The following is a 14,771-nucleotide window of genomic DNA, read 5'->3' as shown; positions in this document are numbered from 1 at the left end:
AGAGACCCTTAACTATAGAGAACAAATGGATGGTTATCAACGGGGATGTGGGGGAGGATGGATGACAGGGATTAAGGAGGGTGCTTGTTGTGATGAGCACCAGGCGATGTATGGAAGTGTCGAGTCACTATATTGTACACCTGAAACTAATATAACACGGTATGTTAACTATATTGGAATTAGAATTAAAAAGATTAAGAGGATTGAGCCTCAAGTTAAAAGAAAGCATACAAACCAAACCATGGAGGATCTGGTCAAAATCTAACAAAGGGACCTACTAAAGAGAAGAATAGGGAAGTTCAATATAGCAATATAGCTTTGAGGGTGAGAAGCTAGCGGCTCAAAGAAATAAGTTTTGTGCTTTTTAATTCAATGAATTGAGACACTTCAATAAACACATTTTGTTAATACAAATGGAAAGCATTAAAAATAAATGATTATTAAAATACTACAATTAACTAATTGAGCATCTACTTTGTAACTAAGTGTATTTTACAATGTGAACTCTTGCAACAGCTTTCCAAGGTACTGCTTTTATTATCATTCCACAGATGAAGATACTGAAATTCAGAGAAATTAAGGACCTTGCCAAAGTTCCCACAGCTAGTAGGTTTCAAACGTAGACTTTAATCCCACATTTCATTTCCCAGGTCACAACCTTTCTTCTAGGAATGGTGTTAGTACACACACACACACACACACACACACACACACACACACAAAATATACATATACATATGAATAATATATACTGTCATAATTTATGCATATACATATGTATGTGTACACACAGAGACAGTTCTTTAATATAATGTACTATTTTTTATTTCTGGGTGTTTTCTAATGCATCTGTGTGTGGGAATAGAAGAAATATGAAGAATATGCCAAAGCTGAAGTTATTTAAGAGATTAAAATGGATAATTGTTTCAATATGGAGTGTGTTATACACATAGGAGGAAAACCTTTGTTTAATTTGGGTTGCAATAAAATACCATACTTAAAAGTCAATTTACAGACTTTGTCAGCACGCACATCTAAAATACGCCAAGAAACTTCTTTTTTTAAAGACATGTAAGACTTTCTAGCACAAAGGTGACTATTCTGACCATCAGTAAAGGGATGTAGAATAGCCACTTCACTATGAAAGGAAGCCAGCATTGTTGTATTTGGATAATTCACATTCTGTAGAGCAAAAACATCTTCATGTTCAACAAGGGCCGGCTTTTAACTACTATCACCCTGTGCAAATGCTGGGGAAAGAGAGAAAAATTTATTCAAACCATCTGTAAATAAGGCAAGCCCAGGGAATGTGTGATAAACATGTACAGATTGAAATATGTAATATATTCTATTTGAAAACAAAAAGCTATTTCAAGATGCTGCACTCAAGTGGGACTTGCCACAAATGAACCTCAACCCTCTAGATTTTTCTCCCTGAGGGGTTTCAACATCTTCTGAAATAATGTACAAGTATATGACTGCAAATCACAACACTCTAGGCTCCTGCAAAAATGTCTTCATAAACATGTTCAAGAGAAGACAGGAACAATGCCATTAATTTATGAAAGCAGATATTTATATAGTTAACCACATACCATTTACCAGACAAAAGACAAAGGGGGAAAAGCGTATACCTTGGAGATTTTTTTCTGAAACTGGAATAGCTTCAATACTTTGTACGGTTAACCATCACCTGGTTTGTAAATAGACAAGCTATTTAATTTTCCTTTGCCTTTTTATGGTCTTTTCTTTCCGAATGTACCATATTCAGTTTGTCTATATTAATAAAACATCAGTCAATTTCCTATCCCATACATGAAAACTACCTTTACTTTTCAAGAAATTTTTGCTAAATAACAACTGCAAGAAGTTCAATAGTACCAGATACTTTTTGAAACAATATATGCAAATAAGTCTAATTATATCATTTTCATAGTTGTTGTTTGAAAAGAGAGAAGATTCCTATTATGTTGGTTACCTAGTTTACCTAGTTTTAGACAAAGAGAATATCTAGAAGCTCATTAGAATGCCAAAACTGCAACATCCATGTTAAAGCAGTCTAAAATGTTTAATATTGCAGATATATAATGGTTTTAATTCAGTAATTTCTTATTAATAGAGACCACACTGTTTATTTATGCTTTTAATCAATAAACATAACAGTAAAAAAATGTATTCAGTAAAAAAAAAAAAGTACTCATTCTTTAAACATTTACACTGTCTCTATTATGGTGAGATTGCTAGGTTCTGAGACCAAAGGAATCACAAGCAAAAAGAGCTTGGGGAATGCTTTATACTTTAAGTCATAAAAGGATTTGATTTTAAGGCATACATACTTAATAAAGCTAACTATATATCAGGACATAGCAGAGTATATTTTGCAAAGATGTCCATGACAATATCTCCCATCCCAACGCTCTTCTGGGATGAGAACTTGCCACTTTCTCATCAAGAGAGGGAGTTTAGTTCTATACTCAGAAATCTCAATGACCCTGTGACTGCTCTGACCAACAGAATCTGGCAAAAGGGTGACCGTGTCAGTTCTGAGTGGAGCTCTTAACTGGCCTGGAAACTTCCTCCTCCCGCCTTCTTGGAAGCCTACTGCCATGTAAGAAGTGCCACCACCCTGAGATCCCCGTGTTATGAGAAGTCTGGGCTACTGGAGAGACTGCATGTGGAAACAGAGAAGCCACAGATTATTGAGACATCAGATACATGAGTAAAGAAACTAACCTGACAGTAAATCTTCCAGCCCCAACAGACCACATGAAGCCATGTGGATTAGAGATGAATTGCTCAGGTGAATCCTTTCTGAATTCCCACTTCATGGAATTGTGAGTAAAAGAAAATGGTTACTTTAGGTAACTAAGTTTTAAAGTAGTTTGTTAGGCAGCAATAATAGAAAGAGGAACTCAAGCACCATGTTAGAAATTCAGCTAAATAAAATAGATTTGTTCCTTGCCTGAAGGGATTTATAATCCAGTGAAGGAGACAAACAATGAATCAAGTGTGCAATGATAATACAGTATCCACAAACAGAGGATGTCTAAGGTGTTATGGGAACACATAGAATTGGCTCCTATCTCAGAACTGGGACATCAGCAAAAGATTCTATGGAGAGTATCTACCACTTTACCTTGGTTCTCAAAGGTAAGTGTTAGTTCCAAAAAGAGAGAGGGGATAATGGTGTTCCAGGAAAACAGGATGGCATGGGGGATAGACCTTAAGGTGGGTGACCAAGTATTCATTCCAGGAACTGGAAGAAAAGTAGAATGAAAGCACCATGAACAGAGAAGAGGTGAGTGGCAATGAATAAGGATGGGAAGGCACACAGGGGTCAGATCACAAAGGGCCTTGATTGCTACATTAAGGAATCTTGCCTTTATTCTAAGGGAAATGGGAAGCCATTGAGAGATTTTTAAGCAATGGAGAGACTTGATCAGTGTTGCATTTTAGGAAAATGCCTCTGCACAGGCTGCAGCAGGAAGATTAGATTGAAGAAGGGGCAAGGCTAAAGGCAACCAGACCACTTATGGACCATTACAGTAATACAGGCAAGAGAAAATGGCTGTTGGAAGCAGGAAAGTGCCTTTATGGCTGGAGATATGTGTATTGCTCTGAGTGATATTTAAGCAGCTGAAATCTACAAAAACGAGTACAAGGATATTAGGGTCTGATGCTCAGAGTGAAATCTGCAGAGAAATAGCTATCTATCTTTAATGAGTACATCATTAGGGGCATGGCAGGATGATGAGAAACAGAAGCCATCTGCTGATGGGCCAGGCATCCGAATAGGTCAAGGGTCTGAGAAGAGGCTTCACTCAAAGACTTAACTAGAAATGAGAATTACAACATTGTCTATAGTATCAAAAACGCAGACATGACTTAAATGTCCAACATTAAGGAATTGTTTAAGTAAATCACAGTATACTTTTGTTTAACATGAATATCTAAATAAAAAGTTACTGACATGGAAAAATACACCATTCAGTGAAAAGAGCAATTATCCCATATCGGCATATCACAAATTCAAAGCAATGTGAGTATATGCAGAGATGAAAGGCTGAAAAGATCTTTACTGAGGCCTTAACAGTGACTATTTCTGACTACATGGATCATTAGTACTTTTGTATTTTCATTTTGTTTATCTGTATTTTCAAATATTTCTACAGTAAACATGTAGAAAATACCTTCATCATAAAAGAACAATACTAATATTTTATTGTTGTTGTTGCTTAATGGACTTCATTTACTTCTTGTTAGTGTCCAGTGTTATTTCCAGCAACAATCCTGGAAATAAAATTCCTAGTACCTTCATGGACTGAAAATCATTATTTCAAAAATCATTATTTAAAAAAATTCCTAGTACCTTCACGGACTGAATTTCATTATTTCATATTTCATTGTAATTAAACAGTATTTTAAGTGCAGGTAAACCACAGCATTTGCATTCATTTTCATCCTGAGTTCACAGAAGTATCCAATTCCTTTCATCAAATACTTACGGAGGTAAGCTTCGTACCACCTCAATGACATGAGTAAAATGTGAGCTCTGCCCTCAAAGAGCTTTTACTTTAAAGAGGGAAACAGACATACTGAGAGCAAACACTAATGCAACATGAAAACTGATTAGCGGGGTAGCAGAGCAGTGAACAGACCGTTGTGAAGAGAAAAGAAAAGAACTGGTTGAATTTTGCCACGCAATCAAATGAGAGTTTCACAGAGGTGATGCATTTTAACAGGGCCTGGAAGGATGAGATGCGCCTGACCCTGAAATCAAAGAAACGGCATGTGCTGACACACAGGTGCCCAGTGAGGACACTAAACATGTGGAGTATGGCCATGAGTGTTCCCCCTCCCCGTGCCAGCTCCAGAGCAACCCTCTCTGGGCCAGGAAGTGGCAGTGCTGACCAGATGTTGGTGAATTTTAGGCAAAGTCAGGGAATTTCAAACAAAGTAATTAGAAAAGAAGGTGTGTGGAGAGAATGGGAGGGAAAAGGGTACATAAGACAAGAAGGACCATGAAAGGCTTTGACCACTGGGCTGAAGAGCAGGACCTGACTCTGAATAAGGGGGAACATTCTCAGGCTTTCGTGTCCAGAAAGATAATGTGGAGGGCAGGCAGGAAAGGGGAAATAGAAGAAAAGTGGACATCAGTTCAAGGATAGGGCAGAATATAGGGATGAGGGTCTGCCTTAGCAGGTATATATAGGAATGGAAACAAAGGAACAAAAACAAAAGATATTTTGAAGTCAGAAATGAAGGGATTTTGAATAATTTGATTTGGGGAATGGTAGGAAGAGAGTAGAAGAAATTAAGCAACAGGAAAATTAAGCTGATGGCAAAATGACAAACAGTTTTTTGTGATTTTTGGCTATTTTACTTTATTATATATATGTTTTTAAGATTTTATTTATTCATTTGAGAGCGAGAGGGAAAGAGAGCGAGCAAGAGCATGGAGAGAGGCAGAGGGAGAGGGAGAAACAGGTTCCTCACTGAGTGGGGAGCCTGACTCGGGGCTCAATCTCAGGACCCTGAGATCATGCCCTGAGCTGAAGTCAGATGCTTAACCAACTGAGCCACACAGGTGCCCTGGCTATTCTATTTTTAATATGTTAGTCAAATAAATAAGGATTAATGATTCTATACATGATAGGCCAACAAAAGAGGAAATGAAACAAGTCTGAAAGGTCAAATGCAAAGACAAAGAATTTGGTTTTGGACAAGTGTAGTGTGAGATGGCCAAATGAAAATATCATTGTGGTGCTCAGGAAAAAGGATGGGATGACTAAATAAATTTTATTTATTTAAGCCATCAGAATACAAGTAATTACTGAACCAAGCAACGGGGTGATGGCATAAAGGTGAGGACAGTAGGAAACTCATATTTGTTGAATACCCTGCTTCGGATACTTTACATACATTATCTCATGTGATTCCCACAACAACTTACAAAATTGCCAACACTGCAGAAAGCTTAGGGATGATAAAGACGGACAAGTCTTTAGATTGACCATTTGGAGGTTACTTTCAGTAGACTAATGGAAGCAAAATGGTCTGAGTCAGAATGCAGTGGGCTAAGGTGTGAACTGGAATTGGGAAGGCAGAGTTGATTCAACAGCCCTAAGGAGTAGAGGAGAAGGAGAGCATGATAACTAGAATGAAAGGCTAAGAAAGGGGAACATTTAACAGCAGTAGGATTAACGGAGAAGAGAAAGAACAACTGAATAAAGAGGAAGAGGCTGGAAAGTCAGGATAGATAAAGGTGAACTGATTTTGACTGATTTGAAGAAGGTGGAAAGGATGACAAGAGAAACACAGAAGGGGTTTGCCAGGAAGAAGATACTACGCACCACTTATAACACAGAGGGAAATGGTGGGGAAATAGGTAATGTGAGAGAATGAAAGGAGAATGCTTACATATTTCAGAGATAAGAGCCTCTATTAGCCCCTCATTTGCTTCAAATAAGAGCAATGGAGATGGCCTGTGACCTTAATAGGGAAAAGAGATAGGTGCTTTATTTGTTCTCAATCTCCATGAAGTTTCATGCGTTAACGCTATTAAAGATAAATGGATGGCAATCCAAATTCCCCCCTGTCCCACAGAGCAAGGCTTAATGACCTCCTTCATTTTAGAGAGTATATGATTTGAATTTGGTAAGAACCTCTTACGGACAGAATAATTAATAAACACTGTAAGTTCTATTTTAATCTACAGAATTCAAGCAGTATAAATGAAAATATGTTATTCATTCAAGAAAATTGAAAGACAACCTTCAGAGGCAAATAACATACTCAGTTTCAAATGATATTAGAAACGTAGAAAGTTTTGTATATATATAAATTTATATGTGTGAAATCTAATGTGTCAAGGGTAATGAAATAGTACCAACAAAATCATCAACAATGAGAGAGGAGTTAACTTGATGCAGTAGTAGCTTTGATGTGGTAGAAATGACAAGTATTTATTTGTGTCTAACAAAAACATATTGGTTGGCAATGATGAATTTTTGGTTACACACACGCACACACACACACACCTTATTTAGTAAATTGGACAAAGGACTCTGACTTAAAATAAAGGTACTTGAGGTCAAAGTGAAATAAATACGCCAAGCTCATTCTTTTGCGACAGTACAGCCATGAGGCAAGACATCATTCTGCAGACTGCATTTCAAAAGACAGGAGAAAATCTGCTTTCCACAGACCAAAGCAATGACTTACCCACGCCTAAGGAAAACTAAGATGCAAAAACAGGCATCATCGATAAATTGCTACAAGAGTAGCAACGCATATAGTTACTACATGATCTCCATGTGTTTATGAACGCAATTATCATAAGTGGGTGAGTATTAATGCACATTATTTTATGGTTGCAAGTTCACTGAGATCAATTAATCTCATGTTCTGGTCAACAGTATTACTTGATATGTTAATTACCGAGGCTTATTGCATGATGATCCTGGAAAAAAGGCTAGATATGAAAATGAGCTCATATAATAGCATTCTACAAATGACACGTAAGAGTGGAAATTATCTGATTTGTCAGCAAAAGGCTAGTGGCAGTGTACCTCCTATCGGGTTGGTGCTGCATATGGCCAATCTCCTCTGGGCAGTCCTGTAACATGGGCTGGAGTTCTTCCTGTGGGGAGGGGGTCAGAGTGGCAGTGGACTGATGGCTATAAGACACAGCAGCTGGAGAAGAAGCTGCTCCCCGCACAGGGGGCGTGGGGCCTCGCTCATCTTCCTCCTCTTCTAGTTCATCCTGCTGCAAATACATCCTTGCCGGTGGCACGGGACATGGCATTTCTTGGTCATAGCTAAAACAAATGATAAACACACTTAGATTTACTTCAGGTTATGTAAAGAAACGATTGGTATAGTTAGTGGAATATCAGCTTTGAGTTGTTTTTTAATCTCAATGTTATGAGCCACGTTTAGGGAGTACTGTTAAAAAAAAAAAAAAAAATAGTTCACAGGGCGCCTGGGTGGCTCAGTCATTAAGCATCTGCCTTTGGGTCCCGGAATCGAGCCCCGCACCAGGCTCCCTGCTCAGCGGTGACTCTGCTTCTCCCTCTCCCTCTGACCCTCCCCACTGCTTGTGCTCTCTCTCCTCTCTCTCTCAAATAAATAATCTTTAAAAAAAATAAAAAATTAAAAATAAATAAATAAATAAAATCAGTTCACTATCACCAAGGTTGGTGAGTGCTACGTATATTTTTTCTCTGAGTGATTACAATTTACATCAGCATATTGCAGGCTCTGAGAAGTCATGCAATAGAGGCATCTATTCAGTGCAGTTAAACTTAGTACTTCCTAAATGTGTTGCATGTAGTCTAGCCTTCCACTTCAACATGATGTCTAAAAGATGACTCAGGGATGGTCCTACAGGGGACCTAGAGATGAATGCTAACCTCTGAGAAAAATTACTCTTAAAAATCCTTTCTTGAAAATCCACCTTTTCTCTGAAATTATAATAGATCACTATTTCTTCAGTTGAGCACAAAATGAAGTAGTTGGCTTGCATTTAGGATGTTGAATAAAAAACACAGTACATAAAATAGTCGATAAACAATAAAATGCCCCACTACTCCTCTGCTACAGCTGTGTGGAAACTCTAGATGGATCTGGGAAACATTCATGCCTTTCTCTTTTCTCCCACCCCAGGGCAGATGGTTATTGATTCAAATGGCAGTAATTTACTGCATTATATAAACTGTGTTCATGTCACCCCTCTCATTCACTCTCTACCACCTGCCTTGTTCACCTGAACTCAGGAAACTTGACGCTCATATAACATGATTTCTTTGTGTCTTCCTTTACTTTACCAATCCTACTACCTCCCTTTGACACTTTTTCTATGTCTCCTTTCTCAACAAAGTAACAGCAATTTGTGTACTCCCCTAAACTAGAAATCTTGTCATCTCACCTTACTCCTCTCTCTTCTACCTTGAACTGTTCCTTGGTTCATCTGTCTCCTCTCTAAAAATCTCCAAAATCTATGACTGTTCTAAAGTCTGTTGTATGTGCTACTGCAATAACCTTTAATTGATCTCTTTGCCTTCAGTTACTCTACACTTCTGAATCCTCACAGTGCTTCCAAAATTACTTTATTATAATATGCATTACTCTCAGATCATTCATTTGCTGCAAAGTAATACATGGCTCCCTAATTGACTAGAGGGAAATAGACAAATCCCTAAACAAGACATTCGAGTACCTGTATAACCTGGCTTACATCTGCCTTCCCAGCCTCCTCCCCCTCCCTCCCACTGACTCATCTCAGTCCTCCAGGAGGCCACATCTCTGTGTGGTCACAATGTCCATAAAAATCCCTCCTCCTCTTGATTGAGAACCGTATCATTTGTCAAAGTCAAGAACAAAAGCCAAAGGATCAGGAAACCTTCATTCTTTCCACTTTGAATCAGTATCTCCCTTCAGGGCAGAGTTGCATCTCCTGTAGGCTTTTAAAAAACTGTATCCACTTATTTCATTTTAGTCCCTTTACTGGCAGACTAAAATAGCAATAAATGTTAACAGAGCCCAGAAAATGACTTTTTAAAAACTATAGTCAATTCTCAAGTTTTGCAGATCCTATACTTACAAAGTCACCTACTTGCTAAAATTTATTTGTAACCCAAAGTCAATACTCACAGTGAGGAATCTGAGTCACTCCACCTTCTTGTGTCAGTTTTGATACTGCTAACAAGTGTCCTTTCCTCAGTCTATCTAGTGCCACACTGTTCTCAATTTTTTTTCTTTATATTGATAATTTCCCTGTTTAAAGTAGCCCCCAAGGATAGAGCTTTAGTGTGATGTAGTGTTTCTAAGTGCAAAAGGCTATGACGCGCCCACATAGAGAAAATATGTACATTAGATAAGCTTTGGCCAGGAATGGTCATTCCTGATGGCACTCCTGGCTGTGAGTTCAATGTAAATGAATCAACAATACATATTGCATAAGGTGTCTTTAAACAAAAACACACATAAAACAAGATTATGCATGGATCAGATGACAAAAATGTGTGACCAGAGACTTGCAGGAACCTATCCCTGTATGTCCCCCAGGAGTAATGGCTCAGTATTTGCTCACTAAATGACTGGAAAAACAAAGGTACAGAGTTTTGTTTCCTGGCATACCCGGATCTGTAAAACTATTTTTTATGTGTGGAGAATGAAAGAACGTTGCCTTTATTTTTACAACAGTCACTAAAAAGACCGTATTTTCAGGTAGATTTTATTTATTTTTTGTTAATTCTCTATGTCAAGTGAGTTCTCCTCCATTGATCATACGAGGGAAACAACTGTTTCGCTCTGTTGGTTCAGTTCTATAGAATCTGTAGAGAGAGCGAAACACACTAACTTTCTTATCGCTGTCATATGATATGATTTTTACACTAGTTGAATCGTTGTGAGAGACAATTCAGTGACTTTGAAGTTTCACAGTTTTCAGCATAATGTGATAATATCTAAGAACAAACAAAAGTTTTCAGGATACCTTCGCTGTTGTACAAATTCACACATTTATGTTATGAAAATTCAAGAATATGCAATATCTGAAAATTTGATATTTGAAAATCATAAAATCATATATATGTATGGTTATATATATCATGATACATATGTGGTCTTGTATACATTTTATGTATGTTTATATATGCTTACATATGTAAATTACATGTATAAAACGTAAACATATATGTAAATTGTGTGTGTGTGTTCTGATTCATAATTCTTAGTTCCAAAAGAAGCTTCCAAGGCACGATTTCATTTTTTTTTTTTTTTTTGCAGCATGAGGATGTTTTTCAAGTCCTTCTAACATAGCAATACTGTTTTTTTCAGAGACAAATGCTTGTGGACCTTAGGAATGTCTCCCCTTAGTGATCTAGTTTAATAATTGCTTCATATGGGTTTAAGGAATCATCCTATTCCACTTACATCCGTTCTGAAATTCTCCTTACCTTTCATCTACGGAAATACTGTACTCTTCACTGTTGCTGTGAGGAGGATGTGCTGGGGGGGGAGGAAGCAGGTCTGCCCAGTTCATGCCACCCTGTTTTGGTACTTTGGGTGTCCGTGCCCCTTTCTTGTGCCCTTGACTCCCTTGAAAAGAAATAAAATCCAAGTCTTTTATTTCTGGCCTCTAAGGTTTTTCTATTATCCACAGGTGAATTATTTCCTGTAAATATGATCGTATAATTCATATATGCAAAAGCAGATAAATAAGCTTTTCTTCATTAATCTTAACAGAAATTTGTACAATAGAAGATGCAACGTATTGCCAAGTTTAACTGCAAAATAAATAGCGAAAAAGCAATAACACCACAAATGAATTTTACAAGTCATATCATTAATAGTGATCTTCTTACAGCAATTAATTGCATTATGGATTATCACCTAAAACAAATGAGCTGTAGACATATTTTCTGAAGTGCCTTTCTATTATTTAATTGCTGGAACCTAAAATACAATATGATACAGATACGATCTATTAAGAGTTCCACTGTTGCATTAAATCACTGAATATATATAATTTGTACTTGTTCATTGAAATGTTTTAGGCACAATGAAATGACTAGTTTTCATCAGTAAGGCAGGTGCAGATGAAAATTATTGCTGGAGGAACTAATATAACTAACAACAAAAGAAGCAGAGAAATGATTTTTTAAAAAGGGATAGAAGTGTTTTTAGCCCCAGTTTCTACAAAATTACGGCTTCGAGTAAAATGATGTTGCTTGAACATTTTTAGTAGTTTGAAACAGCCCAATTATGCAAGTGCTCTCGTATTCTGATTTTGGATTTGGAATATTCTTTAAATGCAGGTAACTGCACATTTTAGAATATTCATTTTAAAATAATTTGGGGTCAAAAGATATTTGAGGATAAAATCATCTTTACCTTCCTCCTCTAATACATCTTTACCTTCCTCCTCTAATACGATACATTTTAGATTCTTATAGAAATTATAGACGATGAGCCTGTAATTGTTTTTCTCATATGATCCCTTAAAATCAGTGAATTTTCTTGGTCTTTATATTTTTAACCTCTCTGAAACAGCTCCAAGTTACACGGTGCATGAAACAGGTCTTGGTATATTCAATGACCCTTATTTTTTTTTTTTTTTAAGTCGCTTTGGAATTTTTGGCCCAATCTGTGCGTTAAGTCAGATGTTCTTGAACTGGTATGTTATTGCACCAAGCATGGGCCAAGGGACTGGCTGTTAGTAATAAATTACAATTCTCAGGCCTCTACCTGTCTGTCTCCATTCTCTCTTCCTTCACTCAGTTGTCCTGTATTGGAAAGACTAGGCACGAATCATGGACTTGACCATACCCAGCGCCTTCCTCTTGATTTCTTGGCATACATCTACTCTAATAACTCCATCTGTCCTAAGAGGCCTAACATTACAAATCTCTCCTACACATCACTTGCTTGCCTCATTCTCTCCTCTAATTAACACCAGATTATACATTTTTTTAAAATCTTTTTACCAAATATTCACAGAATACCAAGTAATAAATAGCAGCAGAACACCAAGATCTAGGTCTCTAAGCTGAGGGATGGAGAAAGTCAATTTAAATTAACAACACAGAATCATTTTAATCACAATAATCATAGAATCATTTTCCTCAGGAAGATATGATTTTCTCTCTAAGTGGCTAAGAATGCAAAGATAAAATGGCATGATATCAATATATTAAAATATTTTCTATGGTTTTTCTAAGAGTAGATCCTTTTAAAAAATCCCTGTTAATTCAGGGTTTCCTTAGTAAGATTTTAGTTGTTTAAAAAAATCAACATACAGTAGAATAAGAGTAGATCTAAAAAGGCAAAGAGGTATTTCTAAGCTCCTTTAATTCCAATAGGAATAGTTTCAATCAGTGACAACATGTAGGCTTAAAAATGCCAAATCAGCATGCCTTTGTCAAGGGAAGATGATAAAATGCAAGTACCATATTCGTTACAGGAGAGGGGTAAAGACACTGGCTAAAAGCCCCTACCAGCAACTTCAATCCAGGTACTGAGAGGTGATATTTCTACACTCTCCTGGAGAAACATACTAGAGGCAAGATCAGTCAGTTCTGATCTCATCGTGGTGTGACTCGCCACATGTTAGTTCTAATAATGAATCGCCTTTAATTAGAAAAACCAGCCTTAAGTACCAGCGAAGCCCCATCTGCAGCCCCTATCAGGAGAACAGGTGGCAAACAGCTGCAACAGCATGACAAGAAGAGGCCTCACCGTGGCTTCGAAGGCTCTTACAAACCCAAGTTAGGAGGTTGCTTTAAGAGGTTTTAGGGCGAGAACTGAGGGAAAGTTACAAAGCTTATCAACAGAGGCAGGTTCCTGTTGTCCCTATGATCTCTTAGGTTTGTGATTTTGCTCAAGGGTCCTCAGATTTTATGTGCTGTATAGCCTGTTTCAAAGAGTAACAAATTTAGCAGATTAAGCATATGCCCAACATTTTTAGTTTTATTTTGGCCAAGGGCAAAAAAAGAAGTTTCAACTGCCTTTAAAGTATAGTCCACGCTTCTGGCTTTATAAAAATTCATTAACAAGGAGGAGAATGGTATCTTTAATCTTCGTTAGTAAGTAGAACACAAAATGGTTTAGTGAGTGGGCTGTCACTCAAATTGCAGAGAGAAGACCCATGCCCGGAAAAATTCAAACTTTTTAGTGCAGAGACATGTCATGCGTGTACATCAGTTCATTAGCATTCAATCTGTAACAGTGGAATACACCGTTTTTTTTTTTTTTTTTAAAGGAGAGATTGACTTTCTCTTTGGTTCCACACACTTACCAGATGTACTACTGCCCCGGTCCGAGCTGTTGTAGGATCCTCCTGTGTTCTGGTCGTATGACTGGTTGTATGGGATAGTTGGAGGAATTGTGTCATTTGCTCGATAATCTAGACATTTCAGATGGAAAAAAACTTTTATTTTCTCTTTGATGCCTTAATCATTTACCAGCAATTAGGCTTTTAAGTTACCATGCTGATCACTTGCTAAACGTATAGAAGCGTAAAGGAGGAAGAGTCAAGAAAAGATAGGCATGTCTCTTTAGGATTTATAAAATCCAAATTCTTTGCATCATCTCCTTCATATAAATAAGACTAAACATAGATATGTACGAATCATATGAGGGACTATTTCTTCGCTTTAAAATATTTAAAAATCAGCTAAGGCAGAAATCGGAATTGCTTGACTTCTTAACTTGAAAAATGTAACAACGAAATAATTTTAACCATAAGAAATCAGGAAAATATCATGTCTGTAAATCATTTTAAAAAATTAAAGTAAAAAGCCCTGAAACTTGTCAGCAAGATGGTATCTAATAAAAAACACATCCATGATAAGAAAACAAAGGATCTCAATCTGCCATGGAAAGGCTTCTGCTTACTTAGGCAAAGGTAAAAATCTAAGTGATAAACTTGCCACTGGAATGTACTGGGTAATAACCCATCAGTTTAGTTGCATTCCAGGTCTTGATTACAGTTGACATACCAAGTCTGGTACAAGCAATATAAACAATAAATAAGAGCTCTGAAATATTTGTTCAGAGGCTTGTCAAACTTTCCAAAGTCCACAGTAAAGCCATATACTAAAGAGGAATGACGTAACAACAGTTGGAATGCCCACTGCAAACTACAGGATTGCAGAAACTGTCCTCTCTTCATAGTGGTCAGCCTTTGTCATGAGCTTGCGCAAAAGTCTTAACAAATATTTCCTGAACTGGGTTTTATGCCAATCAAGTGTTTCCTCAAACTTCGA

At 37.2% G+C, this 14,771-nt stretch overlaps 1 protein-coding gene across 1 annotated transcript in view; it reads right to left on the bottom strand.

The window, feature by feature from the left end:
- The window catches only part of ROBO1 (roundabout guidance receptor 1), a 1,115,645-nt gene that overhangs the window by 21,596 nt on the left and 1,079,278 nt on the right, over positions 1-14,771 (bottom strand). The window contains 3 exon segments of the mRNA XM_027585188.2: positions 7,572-7,820; positions 10,962-11,103; positions 13,802-13,909. Coding sequence (XP_027440989.2) covers positions 7,572-7,820; positions 10,962-11,103; positions 13,802-13,909 — 499 coding nt within the window.

This window comes from Zalophus californianus, chromosome 1 (assembly GCF_009762305.2).
Source record: "Zalophus californianus isolate mZalCal1 chromosome 1, mZalCal1.pri.v2, whole genome shotgun sequence".
Taxonomy (NCBI): domain Eukaryota; kingdom Metazoa; phylum Chordata; class Mammalia; order Carnivora; family Otariidae; genus Zalophus; species Zalophus californianus.
The sequence above is the reverse complement of the archived record's forward strand: the minus strand, read 5'-3'. Positions and strand labels throughout refer to the sequence as shown.